Raw genomic sequence first — 20,948 nt, forward strand, 5'->3', positions numbered from 1 at the left:
GTTTAGAGATACAGCGCCAAAACCGGCCCTTCGGCCCACCGAGTCCATGCTGACCAGCAATCCCCGTACGTTAACATTATTCTACACACTAGGGACAATTTGCAGTTTTTACGTAAGACAGTTAACCTACAATCCTGTACATCTTTGGCTTGTGGGAGGAAACCAGAGCACCCAGAGAAGACCAACGCAGTCACGGGGAGAACACACAAACTCCGTAGAGACAGTACTTGTAGTCAGGATTGAACCCAGGTCTCAGGCGCTGTAAGGCAAAAATTCTACTGCTGCGCCATTATGCAACCCAAAAGTGTGCCTGATATACAGCTAGATTTTAAACCAACTTTCCAGTCTTTCAGTGTTGGGCTGTTTTACTTTGTGCTTGCTGTGAATATCACTGCTGATTCCAAGTTAATTTAGTTTACTTATTTATTTATTTTTACTTATCAAGTTATGGAATATTATTAAAACTTCTCTTTATAGTTAGTTAATAATCTCACAATCTCATTAAATGAACTATTCTTTCACTGCTTCAATCTTTAAACCCAGTGCTAATTTCAATGTTTTCACCTCTTAAAAATTCTCCTGCTCCTTTCCACTTTAACGAACTTAATTTCAGAATTCTGTAAACAAACTGCATTTTATTGCTGAAGATTTCAATCAGTTTGCAAACAGAATTCTGGAAACAAAAGAATTCTGTGTTTCATGATTTCTGAACTCACCGAGCATAAATCAAATTTGCTCATGTCGCAATGTAGGAAGGAACTGCAGGTGCTGGTTTAAACTGAAGATAGACACAAAAAGCTGGAATAACTCAGCGGGACAGACAGCATCTATGGAGAAAAGGAATGGGTAACGTTTCGGGTCGAGACCCTTCTTCAGATTGAGAGTCAGGGGCGAGGGAATCTAGAGATGCTGCCTGTCCCGCTGAGTTACTCCAGCATTTTGTGTCTATCTTCAAAGAAAATGGTTTACCTGTTAAGCATAAATATTTAATATAATGGCTGAGAAACTGAAACAAATCGGTTACAAAGACCTGAAGAACCGATGCAGTGTGAGGACCCATGCGAGTTTGGTACAGCACTCAACATTACCATCTCACTTACATCCCGGCTTGTATATTCTATTGTGTACCAGGCCTAAATTTTCCTCTGCAGTAGAAATGGCATCGTAAGATTAAATCTTAAAGTTTATTTCTGCCATTGCAGAATATGGAATCATGGCGGATGTGAGTCGAGGATTGGAGTTGGGTGGGAAAAATAGTGTGGTGTGGGAAGTGAGCTATAGGAGTGCAAGGAAAGCCTTCTGTAGGGTGGTTGTGAGTGTGGGGATGATTGGGTCAGTAGGCTGGGGAGGTCACTGAGATGGTGGGGGTTCACTTTGTAGAAGAAATAATGTGAAGAAGGTAAATTGTTTTAACTGTGGAGGAATAATGCACGAGTGGTCATGAGAGAGAGCATCAAGGACGTCATTGGTGGGCAAATGATCAAAGAGGGTGGTGCGTATTGCTGACGGTGATGGGTGTCAGAGATGATATGGGGAAGGGTAGTATGACTTTTAGGCAGACGGGCAAAACATTTGCATATACCACTTCTATTTATTGCTCAACCAAAGTGAGAAGATGATATTGTGGCTCGATCTCCTTTCACCTTATTACATAAGTCTCTGAGGATAATACGTTGAGTACCTTTAGTGATGGACAGATCATGTAAGAGATCACAGCCGCCTACATTTCTGCGGCTGAGAGCACCTTCCATCACAGCCAATGTTAAGTGAACACAGTAGGAAGTGACTGACCCAAATGGTTTGTGAGAGAAAAGGCACCAATGTTGACTGCACAAATGGCCAGCCACATCCATTATTGAAGAGTCACAAGGAATTTGAAAGCTCAACATTTCTGGAAAATGTTTCCCAATACCTGTCCATATAACTTGCAAAACTGAAAACAAATGATCTTATACAACGGTACACAAAAATGCTGGAGAAACTCAGCGGGTGGAGCGAAGGAAATAGGTATACAATATGGAAATCTTATGCAATATTTGGTTGTAGTCAGTGGTTATGTGATCACTCTTACCACAGTTGATTAGATATTTTACTCTTTATTAAGATCAAATAATATTGATAGATGAAAGCAGAACCATTTTGAGGCACAATACTTGTCCAATTTTCATCAAGGCAAAGCTTTTCTCTGGCGATTTAAAATGCAAGTCCAAAAGCTAAACATGGAGCCTGCAGCACAGAAGGAAAGATTATTTAGTCATGCAAAAGGCTCGAACATCTGCTGTTTTACACACATTATTTGCTCTGTTCGAGATAAATCAAGAAATAAAAAATAAAGCTCATCCAATTTTGACTGTTCCAGTGACTAGACCCAAATATAACTATAATTTTAAATAATCTGTACCAATAAGGGGGACAGAGTGACAAAGTATTTGATATCCGTTCAATGCCAGCCAAGAAGCAGTATTTTTTTTTATTGCATTACTTTCAGAGCAAATAGTGGGTTAGGAGCATTAGTTAGGAAGCAGAGTATTAAGTGTCTATGATTAGAATGTAGAAAGAGCATAGAACAGCACAGGATGTCTATAGCACAGTACTGTTCATCACGTTAGTGCCAACCAAGCTCCCAATCTAACTAATCTCATCCGGCTACACATGGTGTGTATCTCTCAATTCCCTGCCTGTTCATGTATCTGTCCAAATTCATCTTAAATGTTGCTATCGTATCTGCTTCTACCACCCCATCTGACAGTGCATTTCACGCTTTGTGCAAAGAAAAAACTTTCCTTGCACAAACTCTTTAAACTCACCCCCTCTCACCTTTACCCTATACTCTCTGATATTTTACATTTCCATCCTGGGATGTAGATCATCTACCCTATCTATGCCTCATAATTTTAAATAGTTTTATAACATCACCCCTCAGCCTCCTAAGCTCCAAAGAAACAATTCAAGTTTGTGAATACTTTTCTTTGACCAATACACTCCAATCTTGGGCACCCAGAAGTATAAATATCTTAAAATAATAATGATAGATCTAATTTCTCCATAGAACATTTAATTTCAAACCAAAAGCCTCAATTCTTCTTGTGCTCAGCTTCCTCGGTGGACAGATCTACTGTTACCACACAAACCAACAGAATTAGGAGAGGGTACACAAAAATGCTGGAGAAACTCAGCGGGTGCAGCAGCATCTATGGAGCGAAGGAAATAGGCAACGTTTCGGCCCGAAACGTTGCCTATTTCCTTCGCTCCATAGATGCTGCTGCACCCGCTGAGTTTCTCCAGCATTGTTGTGTACCTTCAATTTTCCAGCATCTGCAGTTCCTTCTTAAACAGAATTAGGAGAGGTACTCCCGATGACCACCTCAACATCTGGTTATGATAACTCCTTCAGTTCTTTGCTTTGGTTCGCTGCCTGCAGGCAGTTGCTCCAGCTGGAACTTCAGCTTTTCAGCCTAATCTTTGTCCAGGTTCATCTTCTCCATGATCAGGCAATTTCCCCAAGGAACGTCATCTTTCAGGTAGTTTGAAAACACATCGAATACATCCATGTTCCCTTCAGTCCTGAAGTCTTTTCTTGATTTTTTTAAAGGAGCTTTTTGTGATTGAGTAAGAATTCACTGTAACCAAAAAAAAAACACATTATAAACCTTGTGCTTAAATACTGTGCCCCCACTGATATCTGTTTGCCCAGTGCAAAAGCTGATTAACTCACTGAGAACCATTCTCGGCCATAAATGAGCTTTGCAACTTTGATGCAAACTAGATGTCCAATATCCAGTTCACTTTTATCCAGAGCTCTCCAGAAGGTGCCCCCATTTTGTTTGTGAGATTTTGGTGGTAGTTAACTTACACTAAAAACACTAAGATGAAAGTTTCTGTACCACTGATCCAGATTTCACTTCTATCTCTGATGTTCATAGTTGTAAATAATTTCAGTGTATTTTGAAATAAATTGAATTGTCATTTACACTCTCGAGGCATCGGGACCACAAACCACAGTTACATCTGGTATAATTTCAATTAATATTCAATATTAGTTAATAATTTAATGGATAGTGAAAATTATTATAAACAGGAGCTGAAGTTAACATCTATAGTATAAGATGTTCATCAGGTAACTATAATTTGTGAACTACAAATGGTAATGTAAATGATCAGACATTTTTGGGGAGTTACTGAGGTGATTGTCCATGCCTTTATGATGCCTTCATATTGAACCATGACTACAACTCAAAGACCATTTCTGATACATTGGTGTGGGACTGGATGTGGATAACAAGCTATGTTTCCTAAAGGACATTAATGAACAAGTTGGGTTGTTATGACAGTCTAACACCTTCACATTCACTTTTACTGAAAGCAGCTATTTCACATCCAGCTATTTCGCAGACATTCAATATTTAATTTAAATGGGTAAACAGTTGTAATGGAGGTTGAGCAATATTGGTCACGCCTCTGCAGTACCAGTCCACTGCCTTAACAACTGCCCCAACTAATGATACTGAGACTTTCACTTGCCCTCATGTAAGATGGTTTCAGAGGATGGATAGACACAAAGCCACATACCCACATGTCCAGAGAAGCGCAGTCCACCAGGATGTCAAGGTCAATCAGCGGGTTTAACAGCAGGTTGAGCACTTTGTCCAGATTGGCGATGAACATTTTGCATTTGCCGACCTCGCTGGGCTTGCAGACATCTTTCACAGTGGCCCCGGTCAGTTGGATAGGATATCATCCTGCAGGCTCTTTTAGACATCAGGCAGCACCTTCAGCTCCTTGCTAATAATGTCCATCATTTCTTGATGTTAGACCAAAACTAGACCGACCAAAAGATGCCGGGGCTTTCACAAAGGCAACACTACAGCCCCAATTTCAAGTTATTTATAGTTACAGGCATAAAGAAACATTTCAAAACAATTCAATGCCTAATTTATTTGCTCCACATCTATTTTCCTTTGTAGATCCCACAAAGGGACAAAGTTTTGTTTTTGTGTCAAACTTGCAGTCTTTACCCCCGGAGCACAGGAGCCACTTGCCACATATGACTAAATCAGAATCCAAAGGTGGCCAATTGTATATTTTCTATTCAGAAATTCTCTCAGAAATAGACGCTAGTCTATTACGATTGCCAAACAGTATATTGGGTGTAAGGCAGATTTTCAGTGCAGGCATACATTAACATTGAAACATACTCATGCTTTCAGTGCAACAGTAGAAGATTTTGGCTCTTTGAGGAACAGAATGTTTAAAGAATAAGACCTAAAATCTGGCACAAGGCTTGTGGTTTAGCAGGCAGCAGTGATACATACAGGTTGGAGTACCTCAAAACATCGGAGATTTAGCACCAATGCTATCTTTACAAAAATCTCCAAATGCACTGGCTGGGGAAGTAACCCAATGTCGGTGTCCTCACCCAGGCCAACATCTCCAGTACTGAAGCCCCAATTAGACTTAGTTGGCTCCAGTGAGTAGACCATATCATTCACATTTCTGACAACAGACTCCTAAAACAGACACCCTATAAATCTCTATCGCAATAAGAGATGACTGCAGACCCGAGACTAAGGTTCAATGATGTTCACAGGGTCTCCGTGAGAAAAGGAAAAAGTCCCGCCAACTGGTGGGAATCCACGGACCACGACTACTCAAAATGGGCAAAGAGCATTCAGGATGGCCTAGAGAACACTGAGCCACGAGTTGTGAGCAAGATGGAAGGAATGCAAACAACATACTAGGCTCATTAGTCATCTTAAGACCCATGGAAACAGTGGTAGCAAAATTGTCACCAACCTGAGAGACTGCACAAGGAAAGGAGACAAAAATTAATAGATATGGCTAAAACTATGTGGCCTCAGTCATGCCTATGGCTGGACAGCGATTGACTTTTGACCACACTAGGCTGCAGTGTCTGATTGACAGCATTTTAATTTATGTGAAGTGGGTGGGATTTACTGAAACCTATGTTTAAGACTCCAGTTCAGGCTGCTGTAAAATCCATACAACCTTTTAGAGTTTTCTGTAACACACCCTTTCAACCAACAGTGCTGTCTCTACACACTTCCTCGTCAGATGCAAGGGCACACATTCTGGTTCCCTCAAACCATCCAGATATTTTAACCAAAATAAGGCAACAGCTGGCTGCCTGATGTTTGGCCGTGTGAGGCCAAAAACTGTCTGATTTGGTGCATTGTGTTCTGAGAGACAGTCATGCAATTCCAACATGGAAATGTGTCATATTGCTGGGTTAAAATCCTGAAACGTCTGAGCCAACAGCACAGTGGGAGCAGGTACAACAAAGATTGCAAGGATTCAAGATACCAGTTATCACCCACCACTCAATGGTTATTAGAGATGGTCAACAGAAGCTGGCCTTGCCTGCATCCCACAAATGAATTACAAAGTGAATTCCCTCAGTGCATTTAAGGTGGGAGCGGTTAAGCAAATAAGGGCAAACAAAACCGAACAGTCTGCTGACAAAGATTGATGATAAGGGCTGGGAGGATGGTAAGTGTAAACCAAGAACACTGACACAGAATCAATAGGACTATTTCTACGTGAATAATTTGTTCTTGATTTGTTCCTGTGAATGCTCTTTGGGAATTAAGTCGCTCTAAAGTCAGGGATACAGCTTCTGCCCAGAGTAATGACTTCATCCCAATTCTATCTCACAGCTGCATCCCCAGAGTGCATGAGCTCACGTCATTGCAGACGCTCTACAGATCAAATTAAAAATCAGCCTGAGAATGATTAATTGTCACAATCGATCCAGCTAGAGAGGCAGCTTGGCTAAATCTAATTCGGTTTAGAAGCTGTATTGAATTCTGAACAGAAGGCAAGCCCAGAAAACCTCAGCAGCCTCTTTGCTTAGCTTATGAAATACCTTCAGCTGTGTCGGCTTGCCATTGAACACATCTTTAGAGCATCCCTCATTATCTGCTGCTGCACAGTCATCCACTTAGCTTTTGGGGAGGACATAGCACAGTGAGTAAAAAGTGAAAAATCTCCATTGGGCAAAGGATACACAAGAGACTGCAGATGCTGGAATCATCAGTAAAAAAACTCACTCAACGGGTCAGGCAACATCTGTGAAGGGAAATGGACAGAATGGTTCAAGTTGGGACCCTTCTTCAGACTGACCCACTCAGTTCCAGCACTGATTTTATTCCATTGGGCAAAGATTCCTCTTCCATGGAGTTAATAACTACTCAAGACACCATAATGCAAAATAGCTTATTATGTCACAAGAATATCTCCTGTTCTGACAGAGACAACCACCAGAAATTATGGCCCTTTACAATGAAATGTGAACACACTGTGTTGTCGGATTTCTCTGACAAGCTAAAGGTCTAGATATGTCAGTTTTGCAGCCTTATGATGGGAGAACAATGACTAATTTACCGATGCTGTATGAGGATGGGCAATGATGCGGTCCTCCAAAGGATTCACTCCAAAGATGCTCAAGGACTCAACCCAAGCTCAGAGATTGCCTCATGAAAACGTGACGTGAAGGCTGAGGGTTGATGAGATAGAACTGATGGAGTGTTTGTAGAGAGTTGCGTGTGATTTCATGAGGCAAAGAAATAAAATGCAGCAACTTTGTTGAGTGAGATTTGATCATTTGCTCGGAGAGGTGTCCTGAATCATATAATTGTTAGGACAGAGAAGGATGTTACTTCGCCCAACAACGATCCTCTCGGCCCCATTTCCCCAATCCCTTGTGGGAACTTTGATTATTTTTCCACCATCCCTGCAGGCAGTGAGTTCCAGATCTTAACTGTTTGCTGTATTTAAAGATGAGTTTATCCTAACATCTCCATTGTATATTTTGCCCAAAGTTTAAAGCCACAAGGCCACATCCATGAAAATGGGAACAGACTCACTCTGTTGTCTAAACCAGTCAACATGGTTCACTCCCAACTGTCTCCTCAGTTTATGGTCAATTACAGATGGACAGTAAATGCTGGCATAACCAGTGACGTCTACATCCCTTGAACAAAGAAATTAAAATGCTAGTCATGATTTATTGCCTCAGTAGAAGAAATAATTCTTCCTTATGTTCCTATCAAATTCTTTGAAACAATTTAAGAAGATTGATCTATTCTAAGGAAGTCGAGTCTAAGAAATGTACCTCTTCTAGTAACTATTAAGCTATATGAAACCCCTCTTCTTTTTTCAAGCATGGCCATTGCTATGATTAGGATATGTGGCAGCCATTTTACAAACAAAATGTGACAAACTGTAAGTGGTTATGACCAGATAATTTTGTTGAAGTGAGTTTGTTCGATGCTAAGATACAGACCAGGGCACCGTGAAGAACACTGCCGCTCAGCCTTAAATAGCACCATGGAATATTTTATGCCGAGGCAGACAAGACTCTGATTTAATATCATTCGAAAGCCAACAGTGGAGCATTCCCCGAGGCCTACACTCAAATATGCTGAAACTGCGGCCGCTAAATTGTTTTACCACATTTTTAAGACAGAAGAACAGAGTTATTCTGACACTGGTTCTAAAAGTTTCATTGAGATTGCAACTTCAATTGCAACGTAACAGAACACATTGTGTCAGTTCAGCTTGGTACAACTCCTGAACTATTTCTCACATACGCCGACATTTAGTCTTGCTGCTGCGACCTTGGCAACCAGCTCTTAAAGAGACATGGCAACAAAAACAAAATTTTTTCCTGCTGAAAGAATGTTTCTGCTTAATGAATGGGTGATGTGACTGACAGTGGTGAAACTAGGAGAGCTGCTACCTCACTGAGCCAGAAACCCCAGGTTCATTCCTAACCTTTCAGAGTGGTGTTTGCATGTTGTCTCTTTCATCCCACATCCAAAAGACATGCAGGTTGTTACGTTGATTAGCCACTGTGAATTGCCTGTAGTGTTTAGGTGAACTGTATAATCTGGGGGAAATTGATCAGAATGCAGAGCGGAATAAAAAAAGGATTAATGTAGGAATAGTGTAAATGTGTGGTGGACAGTCGGCACAAATTTGGTGGGCTGAAGGGCCTGTTTCCATGCTGTATCTCTCTATGATTGTGACTATGACTCTTGGAGGGTGCTGTCGAGAATCAAAAGGACCCAAACAGACTCATGAAAAGAAGAGGTACTCTCTTAGTGCAAGGGACCACAGATATCCTGTCAAGGGCTACAGCTGGTAGGACATCAACACAAGTAAGGATTCAATACAAACGCAAGTAGAATCACTGACTACCTGCAGTTTAGGAAAGCCTGCAATGCAGGCAAAATGCCTATGCCTGCACTGCCTGTTTCTGTGCGCAGAAAGAACCGACAGATGAAGTATACTAGATATACTGTAGTTCTGATCACATCACAGGAAAGGTGGGGTTGCCTGGAGAGGGCACAGAGCAGATTTACGGGAATGTGTCCAACACTGGAAAATTGTAGCTGCAAGCTATGCTTGGATAAACTCCAGTTGTTCGCTTTGGAACTAAAGAATCTCGGGGGGGAAACCGAATTGAGATAAATAAAATAACGAGCAGTCTTCTTAAAATAATCAGGATCTATTTCTTTCATTAAAAAAAAACAAATAGCATAGATTTCAAGTAATTGGTAGGAGAACCGGAGAGAGGGTGGATTCTGGAACACACTGCCAGGAAGATTGATAGAAGCAGAAACCCTTATCACATTGAAACAGTACTTTGATGTGTTCTTGGAGTACTGTGACTTGTAAGGTCTGATCCCAGTGCTCGATGGTGGGACCAGTCTCCTTCTAACCAGCACAAACATAAAGGGATAACTGGCCTTGTCTTTCATAAGTTTCCATATTGTTGTGATTCTCCCCATCAGCATGGAATTTAAATAAACTTCATAATGCAACCAGGAGCAGCAAGCAGTGAGATGTGGCTGAGAGCAGAAGCATTAGCTTGGAATGTTCCTGAGACTAGGAAGCTGTTGGTGATCATGACCCTGAGCTCCGTGGACAGAGTAGTCCAGCCCACGGGTGAGGTTCAAGGTTGTAGAAGCTCCCAGATCTTACTGAGGACAAAGGCAAGGGCAATGTTACATTAGCCCTTTCAGTGGCTCATTTTCAAGATAAACCAGTTAGTAAAACCTATAAGAACTGCCAATTTTCAGATCAGAGAGCTTGTAAGTCACATTGGAGATGAATTTAGACTGTTGCATGACTGTTTGCCTCATTTGGGAAAGTTTGACTCTGGAAGATGTTCATGTGAACAGAGACCTCACCGGGAAGTCAGGAATCAAATTTCCTGACAGGTATTAAGTCACCCAGAAATGAGCACAGAATTGTTCTATTCTTGTTTTCACCTTCACAGTACTTTTTTTTGGAGTTGTATGAAGAAATTTCTAGGCCCCATCTTTAAAGTTGTGCTTGAGGTTAGAAAGACTTCAATTGGCATAGTCTCATCTTTCCAAAAATATACATCACCTAATAAGCACTCGAGTCCCACAAGTCCTGAGATATTTTAAAATTATTTTCTGAACCACCTTTACGCTGTGAATTCTGCCAGATATTAAGTCTCACTTGAAACCATTCACCAAAGGCCATAGAGAGAGGTGGCATAGTGGTGGAGATTGGGACTGGTGGTGTTGGATGTGGTTGGCACCCATTCCTATCCTGGCTGGATTTGACCAGCTGCAGTTTTAAATCCCAGGTATCACAGATACCGATCCTAATCCGGCAGGAATCTTCAAATGTGAGTATTAGGCTCTGATTATACATTGCAACATTGATCGACCATTTTAAACAGAGAAAGCAGAGTGGGGTGGCCAACGGTCCCTTATTATAAGGTATTTTCTTTATTCCTTAGTGAAGGAGACTGCTTTGCATGAGATCGATACAGGATAGCTGTTTTTCTTGTAATTTTCTTGACTCAGGCATATAGTCCATGGAGCTTGAGCCACAAGCTTGGGAAGAAATATGTTCTTGATCATTGCTGGTTCTCCAGTGAATGCAAATAAAATCAAAAATTGTCATTCTCACTGCATTCCAGTTGACTATAAAGTGCTTTAAACGAAAGGGGTAGGTCATAGGTGGTACTTATTGCACTGGGCAAGCATCGCTGCCATAATAAAGCTTGTTGACATCAGCCCGGGCTCCCTTGGCTTTTCCAGCGGGGATCCCGGCATTCCCAGAATTGCCTGTTGGGAGGATCATGTTGATGGGTTCCAGTTAATTCAGTCAACAGTGAGAAGGCAGTGTTTGTCACTGATCCACAATATCTGTGCCCTTACGTCTGTTGGGAAACTCACAACAGCAAAGTGTCCCAGAATCAATTCAGCTCCAGATCAGCCCGCCACTCAGTCCCCATGATGTTGTATATAGAGGAAAATGGGCAACATCTAACGTCATTGTGCTGAGCAGCCAATTTCCAGTGTAAACACGGGAGGTCTCATCCAAATTGAATGTTTGGCAAACCTACCTCTGCATGTCCTACTTCCCTTGCTCCTCGCATTCACCCACCACATTATCCCTCCCAGATTGGTAACTACACCCTCCCGCAGCAACACTAGCCTCAACAGTTCCATTAAGAACAAGGAGTAAGTGTAAAGTACAAAGTACTGGAGGAACTCAGTTGGTCAGGCAGCATCTGTGGAGGGAAATGGACTGACAATGTTTTGGGTCCGGACCTTTCTTCATACTAGCAATAGGCCATCCAGCACCTTGTGCCTCTGCTCAAGGCTAATCGTCCACCTCAGAGCCACTTTTCACGATGAATCCCATATCACTTGATTTCCTTAATATCCAAAGGTCTATCAGCCTGCTTTGAATATACTCAGCAACTGAGTCCCCACACACCTTCACATGGGATTCACAACAAAAAAAATGGTTGTGAGGTAGAAGATCAGCCTTCAACAGACACAAAGTGCTGAAGGGCTTATTCCTGAATTGGATGAAATTTCATATTACTTTTACTGTGAATCACTGATTACTTTTTTTGGAACCTGTGACCCTTGGTTCGAGACACCCTAGCCAAGTGAAAGATCAGTCAATCCCAGTAAAAAAACCTTCACATTTCAATGGGATTGCATCTTGTTTGTCCAGGTAAATCCTGCTTATTCTGCAATCTTTGGACATTCCAGTGGTGCACAATTTTATGCAGGTTGGGCAGAATTAAAAACACCAAACACCCCTCCACTCACAACAACCCTATTTTATCTTTAACCACGTATATCCAAAGACACAAAGGCATAATTCCTGCTCTTCCATACTTGGCATCCCCTTAGTTTCCCTCACTGACATACTCGCCCCAACCTCACTGCCCCACTCTCCGCCCCACGCACTCTCACCTCACTACCCCACTCACCCCCTCTCACTGCCCTACTCACCCCATGTCATAGCTCCCACACTCACTGACCATTCCACATCCTCTCACTGACATCTCACTGCCCCTCGCACCGACTCCTCATTTCCCCCCCACTTCCTTCACTGTACCACTCCCAGACCTGTCATTTCCACTTCAATGTCTCCTCTTTCCTCACCCGTTCATGGTCCCACACACTAGCCTTTCAATAGCCCCAGTTACTGTGCCTACATTGGTCCACTTTCCATGTCTCTCATGCTCTTTTCCAGAGCTCTGCTCCGAGTTATACAGTGGCAGACACATCAATACCAGTACTGTACCCCAATGAAATACAGTGATAGTCCCGTCCCCCCCCAAGACTGCATTACCTACATTTTCCAGTTACAGAGCAGTCCCAAAGACTACTGTCCCCCAGTGTTATACAGCAACAGACCCATTCCCACTAGTGCTGTACCCCAGTGTTATAACGTCATGGTCCTGTCTCCCCTGTATTGTACCTCAGTGTTTTACAGTGACAGACTCGTCCCGACCCATACTGTACTCCACTGTTATATAGTGACAGAGACATCCCCACCTGCACTATCCCTGGTGTTATATACAGACAGATCCATGCCATAAGACATAGGAACAAAATTTCGGTATTCGGCCGATCGAGTCTGCTCCATGGTGGAGCAGACTCGATCAGCCGAATACCGAAATTTTGTGGAGTGGATCCAAATGCATCAGTATTGTACCCCAATATTATACAGTAACATACCTACCTTGTCTGTACTGCACCCCCAATTCATACAGTGACAGACCCAAGCTTATGAACATTGTACCCCATGGTTATACAGAAACATGTGCCCCACTAGTTATCCCAAAGTTATTCAGCGACTGTCCCAAACTCAACAGCATTGTACTCCAGTGTAGCATGGTAACAAACCTGCCCCACCAGTATTGTTACTGTGTTTGACGGTATCGACTATTACTCTGTCATACTGTATCCCTGCGTGAGTGTCTCTCCTACAAACAGCTACTCTGTATCCATTTTATAATGACAGACATCTGCCCATCAGTGTATACAGTTGGATGTAGAGAGGATCTGGATCTGGTATGGGAAGATGTACCAGATCCGACATGGTCCCTCCTGTTCTCATCCCTGGATGCCTGATGCATGGGTCAGTCTTCTCTCTGGTGCCAGGCATATTAGGATCTCTGGAGCTCAAAGCCTGATGTTGACACAACATGCACAGTTAGATTGTACAACAATTTCTCCCAGAAGTTCAGTGAAGGTGATCAAGGGAGGGAGGGGGCACGGAAAGATGGGGACTGAGGGAGGAGAATGCAGGTGTAGGATGATGCTGGAAGGGGGGGGAGAGGAAGGGTAAGAAGTGGAGGGAAAGGGAGAGAGAGGTTGGGTTGCCAGCAGTCCCATGTTAGATGAGACATCCCCGCTATTGGAAATCGGCCGCCCCACACAATGCATCATCTCCCCATCCCAAGCACCTGACCTACAAGGTTGGTCCGGGGCTGTCCCTGAGTTGAGACACTCGGTAGCCTGGACGAGGTTTGTTCCGCGTCAGCCACGAGAGCTCGGGGTTTTGCGGTTGACGGGAAGCACTGCCGGCTCACCGCTGGGCTCTGAATTAACTGAAACTTACCTGGTGTGATCTTCCCAGAAGGCTGTCCTGGGAGAATCCCTCCCGGTGGGAGTGGAGCCAGTCCCATCCCCACCCACGACCTACCCCCTTATCGCTCAAAGTACAATGTTGCCAACTCCAAACGCCGGGGCCGAGGGTTCAGTCAGATTTGAGGTGGCCATTGGTCACGACGTCACTTGGCCGCGGCGAGCCCAGGGCAGCATCGAGTTGGGGCTCAAAGCGGAGGCGCAGGGTGTTCCTGATGACCAGCTTCTCCATGATGAAGGAGGCGCAGAGCCAGGGCACAGCATACTCCAGGGTGATCAGACCCATAAAGTCAAACTCAAACTGGGAGTAGTCCCAGGGGCAGGCGTCGAACTGGCGCAGCACGTAGCCCGTGCAGAACTCCCAGATATAGGTCCAGATGGTGTAGATGAGACAGCGGGTGAAAGTGCGGCACCTGTCTCTGAGGTAGAGGTACATCCGTTCCACTATCAGCATGGAGGTGCCGTAGATGAAAAGGGCCCAGACGCTGGTGACTCCAGGGAACTTCCAGTTGAAATGCACCACAAAATCCCACGCTGCGGTGAACATCACCTCACAGAAATAGCCATGGATAGCGTAGAGGTACCACCGAGAGAGGGCACTCAGTGGCTCTGCTGAGGCCATCCTCTCTGCCCGTGGAGGGAAGGGAGAAATGCAGAGAGCGAGGGAGATACAGCTGCAAAGACAACACAGATCCAGTTACACAAAACAGGCTGATGAAGGCAGAGCATTAAGCACAACCTTGGAAACGGAGAGAATTAATTTTTAAGCAGACACCACCAACCTGCCAAACCCCGTCGCCCTTCATTAATCAGCTCTCAGCATTTGTGCCGACAAATGATTCTGCACTGGGTGAGAGAGAGAGAAAAAAAAGGGAAGCGCTTAGCAGAAGCAGAATGCGGAAAGTACCACAGCTCAGAGCTGGATGGGGAACGGTGCTGAGTTTCAGTGGAGCATCCCTGCAGCTTTTTAGAGGGCAGATGAGAAGTGCGGACATGAAATGGAGCTCATAATGCAGAACAGGCAGACCATAATGTGCATTTTAACCCCCAGCCTGTCAGGCAGAGATATGAAATACACGGCAGTCATATAATATTCAGAGGAAGTCAAAGTGTTTTAATCTAAAGACAGGGGCTGGACGGACACCAGATCTAACATCCAACCATCCCTCTCTCTTTTTGTCCCTGTCTTTCTCACATCCATCATACAGAATCTGTTATGCGCCCCTTTTTTATGCCAGTGCACACATTATCTTGCACTAAATGTTATACCCTTCATCCTGTATCTGTACACTGTGGATGGCATGATCGTCATCATGTAAAATCTTTTCACTGTCGGATAGCATGCAACAATAATAAACTAAACATATCACATTCATTTCATGTGTATCTGCATTGATTTGCATGTAAAACACTCAAAGAGAAACACATGCATTTTATACTGCATGCAGTGCAGCCTTAGAAGCGCATCCCGAGGAGCGTAGCCAGCTCTGGAGTAAATAAAACAAAGCACTGCATGAGACTTGGCAGTGAGGAAATTTATTCCCCAGATTCAGTGGGCAGTCACTGATGGCAAAATGACACTGCTTCCATTGTTTAGCTGAAAGTTGGCACAACGTGCTGATATTATCAGTATTACTGTTTGTAAAATGGAGAAACACAGTCCCTCAACTTTGCTCAACTTACCTTGTCAAATGCAGTCGCATTTAAAAGTAGTCTACACACACACAAGGATATTACGTTGCTGTGGACGCTGGCTGTTTGAATCATCTAGAAAATTGTTTTCAATCATTTAGAAGCATTCACGTTGTCTTTGTTGTGTCCTTGCTGTTCTGATTTATTTTTGGCTTAAGGCATGCAACAGCGGAGTTGATTTGTTGCGCTGTGTTCTGCAGGTGGGAAGGAGACGCATGATCAAATCTGTTAGAAAATGTTGTAAGATGTGAGAACAGTGGGGCGATAATGGCTTCTTCAGCACTTTTCCCTTGAGGAACTGTCGAGGATGGCACAATGGAGCAGTTGGTAGAGCTGCTGCCTCATAGTGTCAAGAGACCTGGGCTCAATCCTGATCTCTGGTGCTGCCTGTGTGGAGTTTGCATGGTCTCCCTGTGACCATGCAGATTTTCGCCCACATCCGAAAGACGTGCAGGTTTGTAGGTTAATTGGCCTCTGTAAATTGCCCCTAGTGTGTAGGGAGTGGATACAAATGTGGGATTACATAGAACTAGTGTAAACGGGTGATTGATGGTCGACTCGGTGGGCCGAAGCGCCTTTTTTCATGCTGTGTCGTTCAATTAACCCAATCAATTAATAGTGCGTGCGGACTCCATCCAATGTTGGCAGTTGCCATCCTCAACCCTGGGTTTGCATATTAGGTTTGACCTCACGCTCAACTCCAGAGAAGTTGCTGATAACTGCGGAGGTACAAGATACTGCAGGTGTAGGAATGAGGACCAAAGAACAAAGCGCTCTGTGACCCACTGAAATCTCGCTCGCATCTATAGAGAGTAAGGAATCATCGACACATTGGTTTGAGACCCTGCATCAGAACTAAGAGTGAGAGGGAAGGTAGCCAATATGTAGAGGGAAGAAGGAAGGATGAGGGAGAGGCCCGCGTGTAATGAGTGGACTGAGGGGGGATGAGGAAATGAGATAAACACCTCATCTTCCGCCTGGCTAGTCTAGCACCCTATGGTGTGAACACTGATTTGGTGACCCTTATTTCCTGTATACCCCTCTCTCTCCTTCTGATCCACCCCAGGTCCTCCCATTTTTGTTCCATAACCTCACCTCCCCATTATGCTTTTCCTATTCCCTCCCCATCATGGTTCTATCCACCTACTACCCATCCCCACTCCCATCACGTTCTGTCTTCCCATCTCTCCCTTGAATGGTTCCCATTGTCGCCTCCCTTATCAGATCCCACCACTTGTACCCATTGTGTCCCTGCACCCCCCCCAGACCGTGTCTCGACATTCACCTTCCCCTTCCCCACTTGGCCTGCTAATATTCTGTCCATGTATATGAGGAACTTTGCACACCACAGTCAAGTCAACCACAGGGTAGGGCCAGCAATGACTGCCTCGCCAAGAGTCCGTCTGTCTCTTCCTTCTTTGGTGTTTTTTAGTATGTGTTAAATGTATGTTTTTAATGTTCTTTAACTTGTTTTATGTGGGGGATACGGGGTTTCGGAAAACTTTTTTAAATGTTTTACCTCAATGGAGATGCAACTTTTTTCAATATTATATCTCCGTCTGCACTGCAGCCTAACATCGAGGAGCTGGTGGCCTTTGCTGAAGACCGACTTTGGGAGCTCCAACCACGGGAGCCTGCGGATTTAACATCGTGGGTCTCGCGATCCCTGGTTAGAGACTGATTTCAGGAGCTCCAAGCCGCAGGAGCTACGAACGCCCCAACATGGGGGCTTCAATCGCTGGCCTCGGGAGCTTCGATCTCCCCGACTGCGGATGGTTCGACTACCCCGACAGCGGGAGAATAAAGAGGAAGAAGGTTGGACTTCATTGCCTTCCATCACAGTGAGGAATGTGGGGAATCCGCTGTGGTGGATGTTTATGTCAACTTTTATGTAGTTTTGTGTCTTGTTGCTTTTTTTTTTTTAGTATGGCTGTATGATAAGTCGAGTTTCACTGTACCTTAATTGGTACATGTGACAATAAACTGACCTTTGAACCTTTGAATTTTCAGTTAAACACTGCAGATGCTGGAAGCCTGAAATGAAAATGAAACATACCAGATTCGGCACAATGGCGCAGTGGTTGAGTTGCTGCCTTACAGCGCATGAGACCCGGGTTCGATCCTGACTATGGGTGCTGTCTGTACGGAGTTGGTATGTTCGCCCCGTGATCGCGTGGGTTTTCCCCGGGTGCTCCGGTTTCCTCCCACACTCCAAAGATGTACAGGTCTGCAGGTTAATTGGCTTCGGTAAAGATTGTAAATTGTCCCGTTTGAAGGATAGTGCTAGTCACTGGTTGATCGCTGGTCGGCATGGACTTGGTGGGCCAAATGGCCTGATTCCATGTTGTATCTTTAAACTAAAAGATACCCAGCAGGCCAGGCAGCATCAGTGCAGAGAGAAACATAGTCAAAAGGTAGTTGAACTGATATATTTCTCTCTTCATGGATGCTGCCTGACCTGCTGAGTACCCACAGTATTTTATTTTTTATTAGTCAGGCCTCATTGCATTTCCATCCTAACACAGCCTAATTATTTTCTGGCAAGGGTCACTATATGGTGGTCTATGGGAGGAACACAGGGAGGGTTTGGCATTCTCTAATTTGGGATAGAGAAGGAACCGTTCCTGTCTCGTGGCACAATCCGATTAGTGACCTTTCCATGGAACATGCACCAAATGGAGCAAGTTACATCCAATTACTGAACGGCTGTGCTTGCTGAACAGTGATATTTGCAACCTCCTATTTTGTTTCTGGAGGCAACCAGGGAGTAAGATTTCAGTTGACGAATACACCTCCTGAAATTAATTTTGTGCCTGTAATTTAAACTGGGGGTCAGTTTCTCTGCTCTGCAATGATCAGATGCAGAAACAATGAAGAATCTTTCCTCTTCGTAGCCTGGGCCCGTCTTCAGCACACATTGGGTACAGAGGCTGAAGTGTTCGCTCAATGCTGCTGCACATAGTATCGTTCCATCATCTGGGACCACTGTGATCTTTCAAATCAGAGAATCTTAGCAAGTTTATAACGCAGGAGGCTATTCAGCCCATCATACCCGTGCTGTTCTAAAGCGCTCCCCAGCCTAATCCTAGCTTCCATCACTAGATCTCTAACAGCAGCAATACAGGTAGATAGAGTGGTAAAGAAGGCATATAGTCCACTTGCTTCCTCAGTCCAGGCATTGACTATTACATCCAGGAAGTCATGATGCAGCTTTATAGGACTTTGGTTAGGCCACATTTGGAGAATTGCATACAGTTCTGGTCGCCCATCACAGGAAGGATGTGGAGGTCTTGGAGAGGATGCATTAGCAGCTTACCCGGATGCTGCCCGCAAAAGTGGGTATTAGCTATAAGGAGCAGTTGGACAAACTTAGATTGTTTTCTCTGGAGGGTCGGAAGCTGAGGGGAGACCAGACAGTATCTAAAATTATGAAAGGCACAGATAGGGTAAATAGTCCGAATCTTTTTCCAGGATGGAAATGTGAAGTACTAGAGGGCATAGCTTTGCAGTGAGCGATGGCAAAGCTTGAAGGAGAGGTGCAGGGCAAGTGTTTACACACAAGAGTGATGAGTACCTGGAGGCAGATAAGATGCCAGTGAAGATGCAGGGAATTTGAAGGATATGGATCACAAGCAGGTGCTAAGACATTACTATACTTTGGCATGATGTTTGGCACCAACATCGTGGGTTGAAGGGCCAGTTCCTGTGCTGTACCGTTCCATGTTAGTTCTGTAGGCCTGCAGGCTCCCACCTCAGATATTAATCCTTGCACTTACAAAGTGTGATCATCATGTGATAAGAGCAGAATTAGGCCATTCGGCCCATCAAGTCTACTCCACCATTCAATCATGGCTGATCTAGCTCTCCCTCCTAACACCATTCTCCTGCCTTCTCCCCATAACCTCTGACAAGAATCTATCTCTGCCTTAAATATATCCACTGACTTGACCTCCACTGTCTTCTGTGGCAAAGGATTCCACAGATTCACAACCCTCTGACTAAAGAAATTCCTCCTCATCTCCTTCGTACAAGAGCATCCTTTAATTCTGAGGCTATGACTAGTCCTGGACTCTCCCACTAGTGGAAACATCCTCTCCACATCCACTCTATCTAAGCTTTTCACTATTCTGTATGTTTCAATTAGGTTTCTTCTAAACTCCAGCGAGTACAGGCCCAGTGCCGACAAACGCGCATCATATGTTAACCTACTCATTCCTGGGATCATTCTGGTAAACCTCCTCTGGACCCTCTCCAGAGCCAGCACATCCTTCCTCAGATATGGCACCCACAATTGCTCACAATATTCCAAATGTGGCCTGACCAGCGCCTTATAGAGCCTCAACATTACATCCCTGTTTTTGTATACAAGCCCTCTCGAAATAAATGCGAGCATTGCGTTTGCTTTCTTTACTACCGATTCAACTAACAGATTAACTTTTGGCGATCCTGCACCAGCTCTCCCAAGTCCCTTTGTACCTCTGACGGTGTTGGCGGTTCCTACGTCTACTGCCCCCTCAGGCAATGGCTTCCTGACTTTTGCACCCTCCAGGGTGACATGAGTTTTTCCTCCTCTAATCCACCCAGATGCATTAAATTTATGCTCCCTTTTTGTTCCCCTTACTTCCATACCACATTGGAGGAGGCCAGTTTGCCCACTCAGAACAATCCTACCCCCCCCCCCATACTAATTTTTCCAATTCCTAATTCTCCTGTTAACCCCAGATTCTACGACTCCCCTACATACTAAGGCCACAAAAGTGAGCCTGCCAACCTGCATATCTTTGAGTTTCCTTTTCCTCTGACTAGTCTGAAGAAGGGTCTTGACCCGAAATGTCATGCATTCCTTCTCTCCAGAGATGCTGCCTGTCCTGTTAGTTACCCCAGCATTTTATCTGCATATCTTTGAGAGGTGTGAGAGAACCCACAATGTCACAGGGAGCACACCCATAGTTAGGATTGCACCCGGGTTGATGGAGTTGTAAGGCAGCAACGTTACTTGCTGCACGAAAGAAAATAGGGCCCTGTATATCTAGTTCTGTGAACAGGAACATGGTGAGCAATTTTTGTCTTTGAAAGCTAGGAATTTCAGATAAAGAGGATGCAGTGTTTTCAACATCTCTCCTCACAGGAAAGATTGAGCAATGTTAATTGGTTGTGTTTTTTTAAGAGTATTGTAAGGCAACATTATTGCAACTCCAATTTGAGGTAATTACCACCCTGATAATGGGGTTACGAGGTTACAATTGCTCGCAGTTTCGGGGTATTTATCTGACTATCAATTGTGGTTTATTGTTG

General features: G+C 44.1%; 1 protein-coding gene and 1 long non-coding RNA gene across 6 annotated transcripts in view; one reads left to right on the forward strand and one right to left on the reverse strand.

Moving 5' to 3' along the window:
* Positions 1-17,472, forward strand: part of LOC116976769 — a 28,307-nt gene extending 10,835 nt beyond the window's left edge. The window contains exon 4 of the long non-coding RNA XR_004413048.1: positions 17,224-17,472. This is a non-coding gene — a long non-coding RNA (uncharacterized LOC116976769). The remainder of the gene's footprint in view (positions 1-17,223) is intronic.
* On the reverse strand, positions 2,077-15,954 carry tmem229b (transmembrane protein 229B). Of its 5 annotated transcripts, XM_033026661.1 has the most exons (4): positions 15,645-15,954; positions 13,936-14,635; positions 4,570-4,861; positions 2,077-3,620 (listed from the first exon to the last, which is right to left on the reverse strand). In XM_033026661.1, exons 1-2 carry the CDS (start codon positions 15,662-15,664, stop codon positions 14,074-14,076), a joined length of 582 nt encoding a protein of 193 aa, XP_032882552.1. In that variant the 5' UTR covers positions 15,665-15,954; the 3' UTR covers positions 2,077-3,620; positions 4,570-4,861; positions 13,936-14,073. The 5 variants fall into 5 exon arrangements, with proteins under 5 accessions (XP_032882552.1, XP_032882554.1, XP_032882551.1 ...); XM_033026663.1 differs by lacking the exon at positions 4,570-4,861; XM_033026660.1 differs by having other exon boundaries at positions 4,570-14,635.
* Positions 17,473-20,948: the final 3,476 nt, after the last annotated feature.

Source organism: Amblyraja radiata, chromosome 9 (genome assembly GCF_010909765.2).
Source record: "Amblyraja radiata isolate CabotCenter1 chromosome 9, sAmbRad1.1.pri, whole genome shotgun sequence".
In the NCBI taxonomy this organism is placed as follows: domain Eukaryota; kingdom Metazoa; phylum Chordata; class Chondrichthyes; order Rajiformes; family Rajidae; genus Amblyraja; species Amblyraja radiata.

Coding starts and splice junctions, on each gene's coding strand:
- tmem229b (XM_033026663.1), bottom strand. CDS start 15,664: ATGCGACTGCATTTGACAAG. Junction 14,636..15,644: donor ATGCGACTGCATTTGACAAG/GTAAGTTGAGCA, acceptor TTGTCTTTGCAG/CTGTATCTCCCTCGCTCTCT.